The sequence below is a fragment of the Amblyomma maculatum genome, chromosome 8 (assembly GCF_055883805.1).
Source record: "Amblyomma maculatum isolate TAMU_Amacu chromosome 8, ASM5588380v1, whole genome shotgun sequence".
In the NCBI taxonomy this organism is placed as follows: domain Eukaryota; kingdom Metazoa; phylum Arthropoda; class Arachnida; order Ixodida; family Ixodidae; genus Amblyomma; species Amblyomma maculatum.
The window spans coordinates 118,853,093-118,871,858 of NC_139351.1; the positions used below are offsets into that span (position 1 = coordinate 118,853,093).

The 18,766-nt window shown below is 41.4% G+C and overlaps 1 protein-coding gene across 7 annotated transcripts in view; it reads left to right on the forward strand.

Moving 5' to 3' along the window:
• Positions 1 to 18,766, forward strand: part of Pka-C1 (Protein kinase, cAMP-dependent, catalytic subunit 1) — a 410,566-nt gene that overhangs the window by 373,757 nt on the left and 18,043 nt on the right. For all 7 annotated transcript variants that reach the window (XM_084577414.1, XM_084577413.1, XM_084577415.1 and 4 more), the window contains 4 exons: positions 2,108 to 2,236; positions 4,721 to 4,819; positions 9,175 to 9,257; positions 16,925 to 17,051. In XM_084577414.1, the coding sequence (XP_084433540.1) occupies positions 2,108 to 2,236; positions 4,721 to 4,819; positions 9,175 to 9,257; positions 16,925 to 17,051 (438 nt within the window). The remainder of the gene's footprint in view (positions 1 to 2,107; positions 2,237 to 4,720; positions 4,820 to 9,174; positions 9,258 to 16,924; positions 17,052 to 18,766) is intronic.

The window sequence follows — 18,766 nt, forward strand, 5'->3', positions numbered from 1 at the left end:
ATACTCTGTTTTTCGTAAAGTCAACTTGGGAAAGGACAGTAAAAGAAGTTAACATGTATCTGACAACTTTTTTTTACACTTTTCTTCATTGGGTTCTCTTTTCTTTGTCTGCCAAGCTGCCACACCATGAAAAATGAACATGCTATATACCAAGTATCCCCAGCTTTCATTCTACAGGCATATTCCAACTATATTCGAATTAGATGGTAAACTTGTCATCACCATAACTTCAGACACATTTTCACCTGACCAGGAACCTGTGTTTTCTTTCTTGTGATATTTTTTGGCCTTGATGCATTACTGCGAACAATTTATGATTGGAAATGACCTTGTCTAGCATCACTTGAGCTTAAGGTAACCTTAGGGGCTCTGCACTGCTAGGCTCTTTTTGGTCCGAATATTGAGCTGTCACAAAGTGTTTCACTTGTGAAGTCAGTTAGTTAGTTAGTTAGTTAGTTATTTAGTTATTGGGGTTTAATGGCGCAAAAGCAACTGCGGCTATGATGCACCAAAACTTGTAAAATCAGGTCAGTGACCAAGTTTGGGAGCAACTTCGTTAAAATAGTCAAAGCATGCTGCCTAAGTGAAAGTGAGAGCCTAGCTCATTTCCGAGTCAATTTTTGAGTGAGGATAAAGGGATGACTTTTTTGTGGCTTTGAATAACTGGAGCTCTCGAATGAAAACGTACCGGTTTTCGCAAAAATTTTAGGCAACCTCGCTTTTGAACGTGCAGTTACAAAACCTTGATTTGCTAAAAATAAAATAATAAAGCAAATAAAATTAAAAAAACAAAAAAAAATAAAGCACCGATTTGCACGTGCTTGGCTTGATTAGTCGCTGTTGACTTCTTTCCTTTCCATTGCCTAATAATGAGGCAATGCCCTTAGTTCTCTCTATCTCATTTCAAAGCAAAGATGTCAGAGACTCATGCTTTTAGAGATGGGGCATGGAGATAGAATCTGTAAAAGCGCAAAACAAGTTGTACAAGGGTCGAGCTCAGTTCATCAGGCGACGTATCAAAAAGGGCTTGAAGAGTTCACCAGCCAGTCACCAGCAATTCCAATTGGAGATGGTTTGCTTCAGTGGCTTCACCAGCACCTGAGTGTGTCGGCGCAGATAAAAACATCACACTACCAATTGGGTATGCCAGGTTCGTTGATGGCTGTTCGCGGCTGTGAATTGGTTATGGTTAATGCAATAATTATTTGTCGCGTTGGATTGGGTGCCAGGGCTTTCGCTGCATGTAGAGAACAAGCTTTATGTCTCAGGAACAGTTTTTGCAAAAACGGTGTTAAATAGATTGAGGATAATAATGAGACAACAAACTGGGCAGTATACAAAATTTGTATACATTCCACTATTTTTGCCGCAAGCACTGGTGACTGAGGTTGGCCTTCATAGTTAAGTGTTGAAGACTGGCCACCTTTTTCACAGAATAAAGTGACCTTCCCAGTCTTCATCAGCCTAATCTATACTTGCATGATGTATAGTTGATTGTACCTTATCAGCATAGAAAATGTGCTGTTTCTCTCTTTGGCTGTCTATAGATGAAATGTAAATAATTAACAAAAAAAATATTTTCAGGAAAGGGAATAAGTATAGTTTAGTATTATTAACTGGTGAATATTTCTTGTGCGTTTTTTGATGAGCTACAATATACATGGGCATTGTACTTTAAGTGTTGCTTTCAATCATGCTTGCTATTTGGAAGATGGCATCCTACTTTTCTCTGCTCTGCTGTATGGCGTATAATATGTTATGGTCATTTTAGTCATACCAATTGTGTTCATTGTATGTATTGACACAATTAAAAATGGGCAGGTTGATTCTCAGGTAATGTATTTGCCTCTCTAGTCGATGGGGCTATGTCATGTTCTTGACATTTTTTGTTATGTTATTTTGATGAGCGCATAGTTTCGGATTGCTCGTATATTGATTTGTAGCTGAATGATGGCTTTTCAGTGTTACATTTTAATCTGTTGTGCACTAACTAGTTGTAGCTGTGGCTTGTTTCACTTAATGGCCTCTCATGAAAGCTTGCTGGTCGTGTTAGTTTGTGGTAACCAATAATTACATGGTGCTAAACCTGGCGATATTTGTTTTTCAGAACACAGCCAGCCTTGATGACTTTGACCGGATCAAGACGCTAGGAACTGGCTCCTTTGGCCGGGTGATGCTCGTCCAGCACAAACAGCACAAGGATTATTTTGCCATGAAAATATTAGACAAACAAAAGGTAAGTCTCCATTCAGCAGCACTGAGCAATGGAATCATGAGGAAAGCGTGCTTTTTGTTTTAAGCTGTCTTATAATATGCAGTCAGTGAGAGTGTTAGATAAAAATCCTGCACATCAATATAGCGTCTTTGTTAACCTCTCTAATGTACACATTTTTTATTAAAAGAAATAGCACCAAAATGGTAATTTCTTTTCTTATTTAGGGAAATGGCATTTTTCTTTGTGTAAAACATAACAAATACCACAGGAAATGCTTTTCTTCTATATAGCGTAACTTTGTTACGCCTATATGTGTTGTGTGTAAATGTTACGCCTATATGTGTTGTGTGTAAATGTGACTATATTGAAATACCTTATTGCGCATGCAGGCAGAGCGTTCAAAATAATAACTGTAAACTTCATGAAATGTTTGTCAAACTCGTAAAATCACTCGTCTCAAATCAAGGTTTTCACGAGTGTTCCAGTGCTCATAGCGCAAATTGCAATAAGCAATGTTTTCTTGCATCCCCTGCACCGGTGCTTTCTTGTACGAGCAGCTTTTCACGCAGCGTCATGCTGGTTCCTGCCTTTTTTCTGTTTATCACTGAGTCTCACATTTTCACTTGTCACGTTTTCACTCTCACGCTCCACCATATTCCTGTTGTTGCAAGTTTCTCCACTGGGGCCAAGCAGAAGCGATCATCCCTTCAGTAAAAATGCTGCCATCCCTCAACAATTAGAAAAAATGCTTTAGACGAGGCCTACTTCTCTTAAGCCATAATCGGAGTATCAGAAAATGCACAACGAGCCAGGCTCGTCATGACCCAGAAATTACAGTAGGCATAAGCCGAGCCTGGCTTGTGTAAGTTCATGGGAAGGGGGGGGGGGGGGGGGGGGGGGGGGGGGGGGTAAGGAAAATATTAATTCTGAAGATATGAAACTGTTGAATTAATATCATTTTTTAATAGCTAAGTATGCCAAAATTTCATGCTGATATCGTGGCATGTGCAATATATCAGTATCGGATTTGAAAACTGTTTCATTGCTCACCAGCATAGCAGGGTGCCAAAAGAAATTTCAGGCTGTTTTCTTGTTAGAGTTTTAGCATTTGCTTTGAGTTTTATTTTAGTTATATGTTAGTTTATATATATTTAATAGGACATTAATTTAGTAAAATAAGGAAAATATGTACATCTGTGAGTACAAGTAAAGACTAGTGACATTTTGCAGTCTGTGTCATGCATGCTGTGCCGGTGTGTGAAAATATCTACACCTCTTATATAAATAGCTTCTCTCTCCCTGCCCCTCCCTGATTTTTTATGTAATTTGTTTCGATTTTTTTTTAAATTTATCACTGCAACCCTTTTATTTCTGCTGAATGCAGATCAAGTGTCTAGGAAATGGGTGTCATTTTCTTTGGCTTAAGCCATTTTTACAATGAACCACTACCGCTGCACCCAAATACAACATTGCAGCTCCTAGCAGATATGACTTCCAGATTTAATATGGTGTTTTTTCTTTACGTGAGAGTTTTTTTCAACATCTTCATGTTGAAAGAAAAAAGAATGTCTAGTGGCATTGGCATTGGTATCGATCGTTTGAAGCGTTACATTGAAAAATCACAAGCATATCTTTGGCAGGTTTGTTGTGCAAGAGAGTATTAGTACCCTGTCAGAAAAAAAATCTGTCCAGTGGTGTCAGCATCGGCTGTCTAAATCCTTGCAGACTCAAAAAATGAGAATGCCTTTGGCAGGCGGAAGTTTGCTAGGAACTGGTTAGTTGGAGGTGAAATTTCCTAAAAGGAAATTGTAATGTCACAATTAATGGTTCAGAGATCAGTCTCTTGTCTCAGTTTTATTTTTATTTTTTCATAAACAATGATGTAATCATTTAGCACGCTATAGAGAAGTAACACTCTTGCATACATGCTGCATGGATCTCATTTGCAGTCTGTGAAAAATTTTTCATGCCGGGAACTGCTGACCTTGCCTGTGATCACATTTTGTGTGCACTACTTTCACATTCGGTGTTTTTTTTCATAAAAGTGGGAAAAACAACTGTATCTGTCTCCTGTTATGTCAGCCTCTTGCGCCAGCTTGCAATTTAACCCTTTGACTCTGTTTGACTGTGTTTGACTGCGACCGCACTCCCTCCCGTGGCGTTTTTGCCGTACGGGTACTGCACTAAATGCATAGCGTTTAAAAACATTCGACACTGGGGGTAAAATTTTTTCGAAATATTCGACAGTCAAAGGGTTAAGCAACATTATTAACTGGATGCTAGGTTGATAATAGGTGTTGGTGCATGCTTCTTATAGCATGAATGTTTGTTAATTCTGAGGGGGGATGTGAGCAAATTCGGCAACTGGCAATATTAAAACATGATTAGGATGTATTTTAGTAATTTGTGACTAACTTTTTAAGCATCATTGAGTCATCCTAACCTCTCCCTGCGCATTTCTATCTTGCGCACATTGCTAACTTTTCCGTTTGCTTACTTTTCCAGGTAGTAAAGCTAAAACAAGTAGAACACACCCTAAATGAAAAGCGGATATTACAAGCTGTCGAGTTTCCATTCTTGGTCAAGCTAGCATACCACTTCAAGGTGAGCAACAAACGTGGACCACTGGTGTCTGTTGCATTCTTTCTCTATTTAAGTTTGCATCAGGATCTGTTTGAAGCTTGACGAAATGAAGCACTGAAGAAAGAATGGTCAGTATGTGCGTAATATATACTGGCTTAGTTACGCAAAAAATTTATTTGCTTGCAAAGTAAGAGTGGGGATACATTCTTCAAAGGTTTACACATTTATTTATAAACCATTGAGGGCTTTGGTGAACATTGGTGGAGGCCCGGAGGCATTGTGTAGCGAGTTGTCCTTGCTTCTAATAGATGCTATGTAATGGAGCTAAAGCAGCATAATAATTGGCATTAAGGCTGGGCACAGAGCAGTGGACAACGCTCGGAAGCACGTTGGAGGCACTAGCATGTATAAGATTGGCAACCTGTAAAGCCATGTCGGTCATGGTGGCACCTTCGTTGTGTTGGGGTCACTGCAGTGCTTTGGCTTGGGCTGATTGTGTCGTATAATTAGTTGCGAGTGAGGCAAACATTGGTGGCGTGCAACTGAACTTTTTGAGTTAGGTGCAAATACGGCTGCTGTTAAGTGAACTTTCCACAACTGTTCTGGCACAGCTCAAAAGTTTGACTATCGGTTCACCAGACAGGGAATAATTAGCAACTCTGTTTTATTAGGTAGTTGCTAAGAGGTTTTAATTTTTGTTTTTTATTTTCTGTGTCATAACGATTAGTGGAAAGGTTCACTTAAGTAACTTGGCATAGACAAAAATCTGATGTATGTGCGAAGAGACAAGGCAGGCAATGTCATTGCCGATATAAATTGGGTAGTAAGAGGAGCAGAGGACTTCTACACTGATAATGAGAATGGCAGTAGTATGTATCATCCAGATGTTGCACCAGTAACGAAGAGCAGAATAAAGAAAGCTTTAGAAAATATGAAAAAAAAGGGTAAGTAGCTGGGGAGGATCAGGTAACTGAAAATTTGTTGAAAGATGATGGTTTGGTTTGGGGGGTTTAACATCCCAAAGCGACTCGGGCTATGTGGGATTGCTTGTAGTGGAGCGCTTCTGAAATTTCGACCACTTGGGGTTCTTAACGTGCACTGACATCGTACAGCATACAGGGGTGCCTTGCTTTTCACCTCCATCGAAAAGCGGCCAGGATGATGGCGTTATCATGTTAGAAAGACTGCTCACCCTGTATACACAATGCCTCATGACCTCAATGGTACCGGAATCTTGCAGGAACGCTAGCATTATATTAATCCATATTAAAGGGGAAATTGCAAACAAGCAAACAAACAACAAATTGCAAACAGATCAACCTAATATTCGTTACATACAAGGTATTTGCCAAGGTAATCGCTAGTAGAATCAGGGCAACCTTAGACTTCAATCAACCAAAGGATCAGCCAGGCTTTCTTAAAGGCTGCTTTACAATAGGTCTTACCCATACTATCAACCAGGTGATAGAATATGACCGACTCCTGTGCATAGCATTAATTGATTAGTAGAACGCATTTGACTTGGTCAAAACGTGAGCTGTCATGCAGGCATTGTGAAATCGGGGCGTCGCTGCATATGTGAAAGCATTAGAAGGTATCTATAGTTGCTGCACCGCAACCATAGTTATGCATAAAGAAAGTAATAAAATTTCATTAAGGAAGGAGGTTAAGCAAGGATATAAAATCTCTCCATTACTATTCACTACTTGCTTAGAAGAAGTATTCAGGGATCTAGAATGGGAACAGCAGGGATAAGGATTGATGCATAAGGATTAATGGCTTAGACAGGTAGAGCAGAATGGTAGACCTGAAAATTAATGTGCAGAAGGCACAAGTAAATCAGCAGACTTGGAAAGGAATAGCAGTTAACAATAGGTAGCAAAGCATCGGAAGTAGTAAGGGAATGCGTCCACTTAGGACACATAGTGGCAGTAGATCCCGATTAGGAAAGAGAACTAGAAAAATCAGGTAGTGCTCGAGCACAATTTGGCAAATACTATCAAGTCGGGAATGGTAGGTTACGGGTATCATTCATGAGGAAACTATATAACATCTGATCTTACTGGCCTATGGGACGGAAATGTGAAGGCTAACAAAAAGAGTTCAGCTTAAATTGAGGACTACACAGAGATCTGTGAAACGAAAAATAGTGGGTGTAACGTTAAGAGATAGGAAGTGTGCAGAGTGGGTCAGAGAAATAGCTCGAATTAATGACATTCTAGTGGAAATCAAGAAGAATAAATGTGCATAGGCAGAGCATGTAGTGCGAAGAGAGGATAAGCGATGGTTGCTATGGATAACAAATTCTATTCCAGTGGAAGGAAAGCATAGCAGGGGGCGGCAGAAAGTTAGGTGGGCGGATGAGATTAGACAGTGTGTTGAGGTTTGTTGAAATCAAATGGAACTTGAGAGAGGCCTTTGCCCTGCAGTGGATGTAATCGACCTGATGATGATGATTAGGAATTTGCAGTTTTTTTATTCAAACTGTTGCTTTGGCATTGTAAAACATCACATTATTAAAAATGACATGAGTTCATCTAATGCTGGCCACATTTTTCTAGCTTTATTTTGACTGGCCAGCTTGCCAGTCATTGTCAAATGGACGAAAGTGTGACCATGATGTGACACTAGACAAGAATGGTGATGCATTATCTTACTAGCACTCCCTGGTGCTGGGCATGCACCCTGACAGTATGTGACTGAGAGGTGACGCTGATTGCTGTGGATTCTGTGAAGTCTGAGCTGTTGTCTTGCTTCATGTTCATGGCACTTGAGTTGGTTGGTGCTAATGTGACGATTCTTTTCTGCTGTACTCTGTGACAATTTTTTTTTGGCAATGAAGGGAAGGCATATGGAGTCGGAACGATCATAACTGTGTCGTGCCAAATTGTTCAGCCGGCTTGCATTACCTGTTAAGACTTCTTGTATCTAGGCATGCCTAGCAAACTTGTTCTAATTGAAAAAAACTGTTATTTTCAATAATAGAGTCAAACGTTGAGCTAGTTGGTCACACAGCTCTTGGAAGAAGGCTTCTTATGCTTTGTGTTGTTTCCTGCTCTGCTGCCTTCTTCCAAGAGATGTTATTTTCACTTTCAAAACTTTTACTTTCAGCGTTTAAAGCTGACAGTTGTGTTAAAATTATGTCCTAAATAATGAATACAGTTGACAAAATACTATTTTGTAAGAGAAAACTAATTACTTCAAAATAATACTATTTTCTTTTTAAAATAGTATAAAATATTAATATTTATTATATTTATTATTTATATATAATAAATATAAATATTATAAAATTCTAAGATTTACAATATCTTCGCAAAGGATCTGTACAATGTGTTACTAAATTTCAGCCTTGTACATACAGAATTTACCGAGTTGTGCAAGAAAATTTTAGGTACGGTGTGTATTGTGCATTCCGGCATTTCGCGTGGTCACCGGCAGATGGTCCCCCTGAAAGACATTGACACCCTGGAGATAAGAATTGGGACCTTCAGAACATGGAGGATATCTACAGATCACCGTACGAACACAGCAAAACGAATCTGAGAAAGCAAAATTTACTGGCGGGTGCCTGTTGTCATTCTAGGGGTTCAGGACTGGATTGACGCACTTTCACGTTTTGTGTTCAAGCCACACGAGTCCAAGTTGTCTTTGAAATTGCTGCTGCTATCATTGCCAAAAACATCGCTCAAATATATACCTGGATCGATGGAAGCGTGCCGTTTTCGTGGAGCAGAGGTGCGCGACGTCGATGGCATCACACGCGCAACGAGCGTCGATAACTGAAACTTGAGCGGCTCTCCTGAAAACCACCTCACAGTGAAAATTGAAAACAGCACACCGAAACTGAAGAATAGTTCATATATACTACCCACTTGGTGGCGGTAGTCATCCATGAACTCTGTATTTACCCACTCGGAAAGCGGGTAAATATGCGTTTGCAGCCATCGATAGCGGGTTATCGATGAGAATAGGCATGGGCAGGAAAGACCTAAAATGTTTTATCTTATTTACCGTGCGTGTGCCACTATGAGCAGGCAGTGAGGAGCATGAAAATGAGCCAGTATAGTCCTGGGCTATCTGTACACCTTCAAAAACATTGGCAAAAAGGCCAAGTGGTAGCAAAGGAATGACAATTCACTGGAATGCTACTTAATATTTTGTATTTGCAGTCGTGACTTTAATAGCAGTGTTATTACACTTCTGGGACTCCTTGAACTCTTATAGTTGAATTTATGCTGTGGACACACATTTTCATTATTCATATTTGTTCCAATTGTTGAGAGCCTGAGGTATCGGCCACAATTACCACATAATGTTGAGAATTTTTTCCAGCGGTGAGCGCCCATGCTAATGCAGGCTTCCTCTAAATGCAGGACAACTCGAACCTGTACATGGTACTGGAGTATGTGCTTGGTGGCGAGATGTTCTCACATCTAAGGAAAAGCGGGAGATTTTCGTGAGTATTGCTTTTCTTCCCAGAGCAGCACATCCAAATGTCTCACATTGCCTTCCGGTCGGTTCCTTGTTTCCTTGATATTCCTCTTGCTAAAATCAAGAGTTTGACAGAAACACGACTGATCGAGGATGATAGTGGCAGAAATGTTTTGGTCTTATCACAGAAGACTTGTTCACAATGAGAGCATGGTTGTGAAGGTTGGTTATGTAGGCTTCTAAACTAATGTGAATGCAAATTCTTATGTAGCCAAACTTTATTTCCATGCATTGTTTGTTTTTTAATGATGAGCTGGTGGTTGAAAAAAATAATCTGCCATTGTTCTCCCTATTTCTTGCTTTCTCTTACTGCGAAAGCAATACTACGCCAGGTCTAACCGCTCATAGCTGTGTGCCGTGTTCTGGTCCCTCATGACGTTTGAATTCACGTTACCCCTATGCCACGGGCAGGAGCGGCCAACTCTGGTCGCTCCTTTCATATGGGAGGGTGATATCAGAATCAGCCTGCCAGAACCATTTGCATTCTCGTTACCCCTACGACACGCAGGCACATAAAGAAGTTTCCGCTGTTGCTTTTGCAATTCAACTAGGGTTAACCAGAGCTAAACCACAATAAATTTTTATTTTTTCTCCAATTTCAGGCCAATCTGGCCTTGTCAGTTTTATGCAGGTCACATGTTTTTTTAAAGAACTAGCTTTTCTGATTCTGCTTAGCTGCTGTCTGTTCCCATAATTTGTCAGGGCGTATATATGTGACATGAATGCTGGTTGTTTGACCCTGTGCACCTAAGCAGAATGTTGAGATAATGCTGCACTCAGTAATAAATTCTCACCTCCTCCTTCTTTGGCACAGCTAGTTGGCAGTGTCCAGATGTATTCATTTATTGGATACTTTTCCTCATAATTCATTGTGTATTGGCTTGTAAAGCCAGGCCACATGGTTGTGAAAAGAGGGACAAGCAGAGGTCTTCGGTTTTCTGTGTCTTTTCATTGCCAGCTTTGGGTAGTATACATGTGTCATGTCCCAGGTAAACTTGGATGCTAGATCAGTGTTGCCGGGTGAATCCTGTATACAGCCTAGCCCAGTTGTAGCGAAGTCTGCGGGAATCGAAAATGAATTTGCCATAGCCGCTATTTCATTATATTAGGACTCTGGAAAAAAATACCAGTCGCCAACCAAAGTTCTGAGTTGATTTTTCAGACATGCTTGCTTGATTATTTGGAGTTATTCGTGGCACTGCAACATGCTTTTTAAAACAAATGTATATGAGTGCCTGGAGGAAAGCCACTCTTGCCGCAACAAGCCAATCCAATGCATTGTGGCAGCGTGCGTGTGGGGAGCGCCTACCGTACTTGTACTGCTGACGCTACCTGCTGCTCATTTTTAATACTTTTTGTCGCATGCTGCTCTATCCCAGCACTTACGAAAATTTTGTTGAGCACCCAGCTCTCATCCCAGCCAAAAAAGTTCATTGGTTCCTATTGGAATTTTTCCAATTGGTACCAGTTAGGTTTTCGGACACCAATTGGTCAATTCCAGCTGGTTCCAATTGAGTGATTCCAGTTGGTTCCAATTGGGCGATTCCAGTTGGTTCCAATTGGGCGATTCTGGCTGGTTGCAATCGGGCAATTCCAGCTTGTTACAATTGGGCGATTCCAGCTGGTTACAATTGCGCGATTCCAACTGGTTCTAACTGGACAACTCCAGTAGGTTTTAACTGGGCAGTTCTAACTAGTACCCATTAGCCAACTCGAAGTAACTTTTGTAGCAAGGCAAGTGGGGTCCTGTCCCAAGCAAGTTGCAATTACAGAAGTTAAGATATAACATAATGGGATCAATGCTGTCCCATTATAGCTGGGAAGTTCCTACTCCAATGAGTATTAACTAGGGAACTAATACTAGACCCATACTCTCATTTGGTGCTTGTTGACGCTTGCATGACTAATTTCTTTTAAATGTTGGTCAATACAATGCTGCTTATTTTCAATTAAATTTACATGTGTTCGGAGTGGGCCAGAACAAGATCTGCATGAATTACTCAAATGAAGACAACACAGCTCTATTCAATAACACACTTTCACTTTTATTACTTTAATGTACTTGCAATGCAAAGTGCTTCTCTACTTGAAACAAATAAGATTATTTTGAGCTAGATACCCATAAAAAAGGACCGCTGAAGAGTGAAAGTTTCAAATTCAAAAAATGCCTCAGATGTGCCTTTGTGCATCCTTCAGCAATTGCTGTCAGCCGTAGCTGCTCGTGTGGTTGCTCCCTGCAGTGCTCCATTGGCAGCTTGTTCCCTAAAGTAATAAAGGCAAGCATAAGTAATGACAGAGCTGACAAGCTTAGATGCTTTTTGAATGCCACGCACAAAATGGCATAAAATTATTGAATTACCTCCTCGCTTGCCTTCTGAGATCTGCGATCTTTTCATTGATAACTCCCATCACGTCTTTCATGGCAGCCTCCCGAGCCATTTGCAGTGGCATGCTCATGTCCTATAGCCGCTTTCTGTGGCAGTCTAGAGAAAAATATAGTGCATTTAGCAAAGCTTAGTTTAGTTAGCAAGTACAAGTCATCGACGGCAAGTTTTTGCTCTGGAACGAGTAAAATGCAAAACCACAAACAAATTCAAAAACAACACATATGGCGAGAATCCACACAGGGACAGGCGAAGTGTTGTACAAGCATATGGTCTCTAAATATTTTTCCTGAATGGTGCTTCCAAATGGTACAAGTGAAAGGTGGTAGGCACTTACATGCTGAGTGAGCATATGCACATTGCACCAAAGACCAGTTACATCCACTATGTTTTATTCATTCAAAAACGAAAAAGCCATTTCTAGGAGCAATGTGAGTGCATGGTATTAGATCAATGCCTCGTAACTACTAGTGTAACTAGGGAGTTTGCACGTAAAATGTGCGAGCGAGGCCTGGCTGCTTTGTGACACACACTTTCGTCTTAGCTGGGATGCTACTTGAGAGACACCCACCTGCAGTAGTAATAGTAGCAAGACCCCCCAAAATGAATGAGTCCTGAAAGCCAGCCTACTCATGATAGTGTTGACAGTGCAAAGGTAGCAGTCAGTAACCATGCAATAAAGTAGGCAGCTTGATGATACCGCAGCACAGTCACAAGGATTACATTTGTTGGTTCTGAGAAAAGTCCTACATAGATTGAAGGGCATTTAATGAAGTACCCAAATGCCACTGCTGCATAGTGCATGCCTTCAAAATTATTAGGATGCAGATTACTGGAAGACTAGCATGAGTGCATGCAGTCACCAGTAGTCCACAATCAAGTTCATAATGACCTTTTCCTTCAAGGGTTTTACGAGTATTGTCACAGGAGCCATGATGGAGTTCAAGACATAGCTTACACAGATCAAATCAAAGTCGGCAGCGATAAGTGAATTAAAAGCACGGTCTTATACCTTGAGCTGCTGTTACCATGTTTTGTCCCCAAATCTGCCATAACACCCAGTTAGCAAAAAAAAATATCTGATTAGGAGCTTTCACAAAGTTAGAGTGCACATAATTTAAGATCACACAAAAACAGCAAAGCTCTCATCAGCCCAAGTTGCCCTGACTGCAAAGCATGAAAAAAATTCGCAAGAATTTCTGGATTCTTTTCAAATGTGCTACAGTGTGCTAACACTGTAGTATTCACAAAAATGATTCTGTCATGAGGCATCAGGCCAAGCCAAGTGATGAAAAAATCTTTTTGCATTAAGGGTGAGTTATCAGTACTGCACAATCGTCCTCCAGCAAAACTGCTGGTGAAAGTAGCCTTCCTATTAGCACGCTGATATTTTTTCTCCGACTACACTGCTAAGTAGTCTCTTGAACTATAGCCACCCTTTGTAAAGGCAAGCTTAACGTTAGTTAAAAAAGAAAAAAACTATGCCCGACTTCGGCGGGGAGGAAGGGGGGGGGGGGGGGGGGGGCAGCATTTCACACAATCACATCATGGATAAACCTAGTCACAAGAGATGTGGACCGAATCATTCAGCCACCGGTCTTTGCCTGCTCACAGGTTTTTGGCCTGGCTCCTAGTTTTAAACCTAACTACCGGCGCTTCATGTCATCACAGTGAAGTCACCGGCATATGCAGTGATGGTTCTCAGGCGGCAACAATCGGATAATGAAGTTGGTTTTTTGCGGGCTGCAGGTAAATCCAAATGCAGTTCGACAGACCAATACAGCTCATTTCAATCTACGGAGAACAAAAGTTATCACCTCACTTGGACAGTTCGCTCGAATGAGATCAGCAGCGATCATCGCAGCCATCGGGTCCGTTTCAGTCATTGTTGGTCTTTGTCAGTGAATTAAATAAGCTCTCAGAATTTAGCTGAACTCCAACGCAACCTTAGAACACCGACCCAGTGACCACAATAGAAGAGAAACTTTTTACTTACCGAAGAGTAGCATGTCGTAGGCCTTGTAGAAGTCGCTTCACATTTTCGAGTCTTGCCAGAAGTTGAGATACCACTTAGTCTGTCAGATGAAATGCCGAAAAATCATCTACGTTTAAATTATGGTAACAGATAATTAGCGCAGGATTCTAGCCGCACAGAGCATTTGCAAACACATGTTTGCACGAACTTGCCGTCATGCTTGCCATTGTCACCGCCATGTTGTTCATCGCTAGTCGTCTAGTCTAGACTTCGGAACGGCTACTTTTGGCTTCTGGGGGCTAAAGCTGAGGCACGACAGTGGTCGCTCACTGTGCGGAAAATATGCATTAGTCAAATTATGTGGCAAGTAATAAGTGACATATTTAAAATTACTGCTATTATAATTATTTTTAAAAGTCTTTTTGCAAATAATTGTTTTCGCAGTACTTTGCTTCGAGTGATGTAGGCAATCATCGGAACTCGCGTCGTCTGCTTCGCTAGCAGACAGCAGTTGAAGGAATGTCATACATATGCCCGTGGGATATATCGTACATATGCCCGTAGATATGCACCTACGTATGTGCAAATTTTCTGATCTCATCCAAAGCATTGAGTTTGCTTATCTTTCACCAGTACTTTTGCCATAAAGTGTCTTAGGTTTTTCACTCGATTATTGCCAGGGTTTCAATTCTGTACTCAATCAAGAAACATCAGTTTACAATAGTTACAAGAATTGTGTCCTATGGAAATCTTGAAAATATTTCCTTTCCCTTTAAACTAGAACTTAACATTCGTTTAAAATTATTTCATGTATTCAAGGAATATTTGAAGCAGTTGTCTATAACTATATAACATCAATAATTTTGACTTTCTTGGCAATGTCATTATTTTATGAGTTATCCAGATTAAACTATGCCAAAAATAGCATTCACTTTATGTACACTGCAACATGGTCATGAACGTAAATTATATTTTCATTAACTGCTTAAATTCATGCTGGATGACCAAAGGAAAAAAAGTGTTACATTTTGAACTTATTTCCTTGTTTTCAATAAGAAACCACCTCATTTCCATTTGGAACCAGTGGGATATTGAAGGGGGACTGGTAAATGAAAACAATTTGATGCCCAATTGGAATCAGCCTAGTTTCCTACTGGAACCCACTGGACCTCTAATTGGAACCAATTAAGTTTCTAACTGGTGATAAGCGTACCTTATGTGTCCATTGCCAAATTCTGTTACCATTTAGAATTCCAATAGGAGAAAATAATGCCAGCTAGTAAAACCAATTGGGCAAGCTGTTGCCAATTGAAACCCACGAATTCCATTTGGTTCCAGTTAATACCAGCTGGAATTTCAATTCGAACCAATTAACTTTTTCAGCTGGGATGCGTATCGGTTCTTCTCTTGTAGCAGCTCAAGCTTGTTAGTAATGTTAGTAAAACAGCAGCAGAATATGTCTTGGCGCACAGTGCACCCGCAAAAGCAACCATGCGCTGGCTAGGCAGCAACACAAATACCCGGCATGATTTACATACTTTATTCAAACAAGCATCAGCCTTGACAATGCACTTACAAAACCGGCGCGTTTTCTCATGAGTATCATGACGATATTGTCTACACTTGAGTGCATTGACAAAGGAAGGGCCTGACCTGACGAATCTGCAGCACGACCACATTTTTATTGTAGTCGTGCTAACAAATTCAATAAAAGAAGCATACAGAGAAAACTTTCCTAACGAAAGCAGCACAATAAAACATTTCTTAAATTTCCGTCGTAGCGGTTTCAGGTAGCAACTGCCACTGGCCCAAGATAGCTAACGGTTTCATTATCGGCTGTAACAGTTTCGTTAGTGGTTTTAGATAAAGAGCAAAACAATTCTTAGTAGCCGGTTCTGCACTGCATGTGTGTCGTTTTAAAATTAGCCTACGAACATAAATGTACTGCGCCCTGTGCTTCTGTAGTTTATGAAATATTTGTATTAGGCCCAGCGCAAGTTGCGTTCTGCCTCTGCCACCGGTGAATTGGCTTCGATCTGACGGTGGAGGCTCTTGATTAGTGCGGATGTGCGTCTCGCAGCATGCCGCCGCTCTGGTGGTGCCTGTTCACAGACTACCCTGCTGCATATTGAGGATGCATCACTGCATGGACTGTGAGGACTATGTGGGGAAGCATACTCAAAATGCAATGATTTGGCAAATTCACCATGGCAGATTCGGTTTCGCATCTGTACTTTGTCTAAGCCCGCGCGTTCACCCGCCACGTATCGACGGTGGTACAACCATCGAACACCGGTTGCCGCCCGTCATCTGCGTAAACACTGCGCGGCGGGTCAGTCACAGAGCTGCTGATCCCCATCCTCCACTAGGTGCCAATTGAAAGTTTATGTAAAAGGAGCTTTTCTATCAAATTAAATTTTTCGAATGTTTCCGTGGTCCCTAGTGAGCTTAAAAAATCGCTCATCGACTATGGGCAAAGTTATTTATCGCTGCTGGGATAAGTCCTGTGTTCAGGATTGTGGCCTCCACATCATCCAAATGGGAAACCAAGTTTTGCTTCGAACTCCCATGGAACATCCATAGACGGTCAGCCACTGGGTGGTCACCAGCTCGCGAGACTCAACATAGCTGAGAAATTGATGATCAACAGCGGCAGCGAGCCAGGCTATGCAGTGAGACAACGTTTCGCTTCACGGGAGTGCACACGATGCCGCGCATGTGGCCATCAGCCAGGTTTTGTTCTTATTATTGCACACATTTTTTTTTTTAGGCACGGAAAAGTCCCAATTGATAGATTTTTATTTGCTACAAAATGTCTTCGCTATATCCGCTGAGATGCTTTTATTTACTTCATTAAAACCATACCCAAATTGTATTAAAAGTGCTAAAATAGGAATGGGAAATCGAAATCTCTTTGTTATAACCACATTTTGCTATAAGTAGCTTCACTATAACGGGGCTAGACTGTATTTCTCTTTTATGTTGCTTCCTTTACTCACTCACCAGCTGCTACCTGTGCTATTGTTTTTCCATTTTTTTTACTTAAATTTGTTATGTGCAATACAGTGTCGTCACTACAAACTTATAAGACTGCTGCTTTTGCACACTTTGTCTTAGAGGGAAAGATCACTTAAAAAGTATGCCATGTTGCTTTGTTTGAGATTCTTGTACGAGTGTCTTCTTCCTCTTTCTTGCCTGTGCCCCCCTCCCCTTTTTCTTGTTCACTCGGGGGACTTTGGTGGTGCCTTGCTGGTTCATCGTGGTGGTGTGCAGAGAGCCGCATGCGCGGTTTTACGGTGCCCAAATTGTGCTGGCGTTCCAGTACCTGCACTCCCTAGACCTCATCTACCGGGACTTGAAGCCCGAGAATCTGCTGATCGACCACACAGGATACATCAAGGTCAGTCCGCCTTTCTGGCACCATCTCCAGTGGGGGTAGGCGGAAGAGCGCCACGTGTGTGATCACAGGTAGAAAGGCGAAAACAAGTGCTTATCTGTGTTCCTCCATCTTTGGTTGTCTGCATTGTGTTTTTCTGTCTGCTTATATCATAATGAACCAGTTTCTTGTATTACAATTCAATTTTATTTTGTAGGAGTGCTGTGCGTAGGCAACAAAAACACCCGCATGCCTTCGCAGGTTGGTGCATGTTTGCAAATGTTTGCAAACCGACATGCATGGTAGGGAAGAAAATTAATGATGGCTGGTTTACACGCTGTCCTACCCACATGAGTCTCGCACTATAGACCTTTCCATGGAGAAACCCTCAATTCGGCGCACCCGCAATGACGCACCTGATGCGGAGAGTATTCCGCCATAGTTTCCAATCCCCTCTAAACTGTACCATCGAAGAAATGTTCTTCTACTCGCCTGTATTCCTTGCATTTGGCGTCCAAGCCTTACTTGCACACCAGAGCATATGGCCGGCGTTGTTACATGTACAGCTTGCAGTAGCCTACACAAGGTACATGTCAGTATGATTTGTTTACACTCCACTGAGTTATCAGCCGAACTGTGCCAACAGGGGATTGCTGCCGTCAGTCGAATTGACGTTTCATCATCGTCGTCTGTGTGTTTGCACCACTTTAATGGCAGTGATAAAACCGAGAATGTACTTGTGCTCGCTGACACCCATACACGCTGCTACTTAATGCTGACAGCTTGTGACGGTGTCAGGTCTCTCTTCGAAAGAATCACCTCATCATTTACTTTGTGGGATCAAACCTTACCCACCTACCCAGACTGCAGATAATCGTATCACTCCAATGCCTTGTAATTACGAACTTGCCAAAGGTCGCGTGCCTTTGCACTGTGTACTCCGGAACGTTCGGTTGCCTAATATTAGGCCAGCGAGCCTTGAACGTAGTCGGCGGGAGCATGCGTCGGGATATCTGTCAAGAAAGAAAAGCTATTTGTATGTCACAGCACATGAAGAGGGATGGAATACTAAAAAGAAACGTTCCGCATACGCATGCGTCGGGATATCTGTCAAGAAAGAAAAGCTATTTGTATGTCACTGCACATGAAGAGGGATGGAATACTAAAAAGAAAAGAAATGTTCCGCATATGCGAAAGGGTGAACTGCCGTACACTAATGCTACAATTGATCACAGGTACAGAGGCAATGCACTGAGGCTGGAATAGCACGTTTAAGTGCCACGCTGCCTAAAAAATAATGTTCTAACAATAATGATAAATAATAACAAATAATGTTAGATGCATTGTGCTTGCAACGCTCTATAACAGCATTTTCAAGGTAGGAAACTAGAGTAGCGGCTTAATAATTTTGCTTTCTTTGCTAAATATAACACCACTCAAGTGCTCTAGACCGAAGTTTCAGGAGCTCTATAGAAGGACTCTGAGAGCTACTTGAAATGGGCATGTGATAGGATACCACATTCTAATCACAAAGACGCACTCAAAGTGAAAGGAGAGCTCTTGTAACTGAACAATAAAGCGAGGACGGTTTCTTCATGGTGATGCCTGGGACTGGGCCATTTAGTCATTGACTTCCAGAGGAGATCACGAAGTCTATGTTTGAATACGAAGGCGAGAGAAGGAAGATTCCGCGCTATAAGTTCACTTTTCTGAATAGGAAGTCCAGTTTTGCTGCTGAA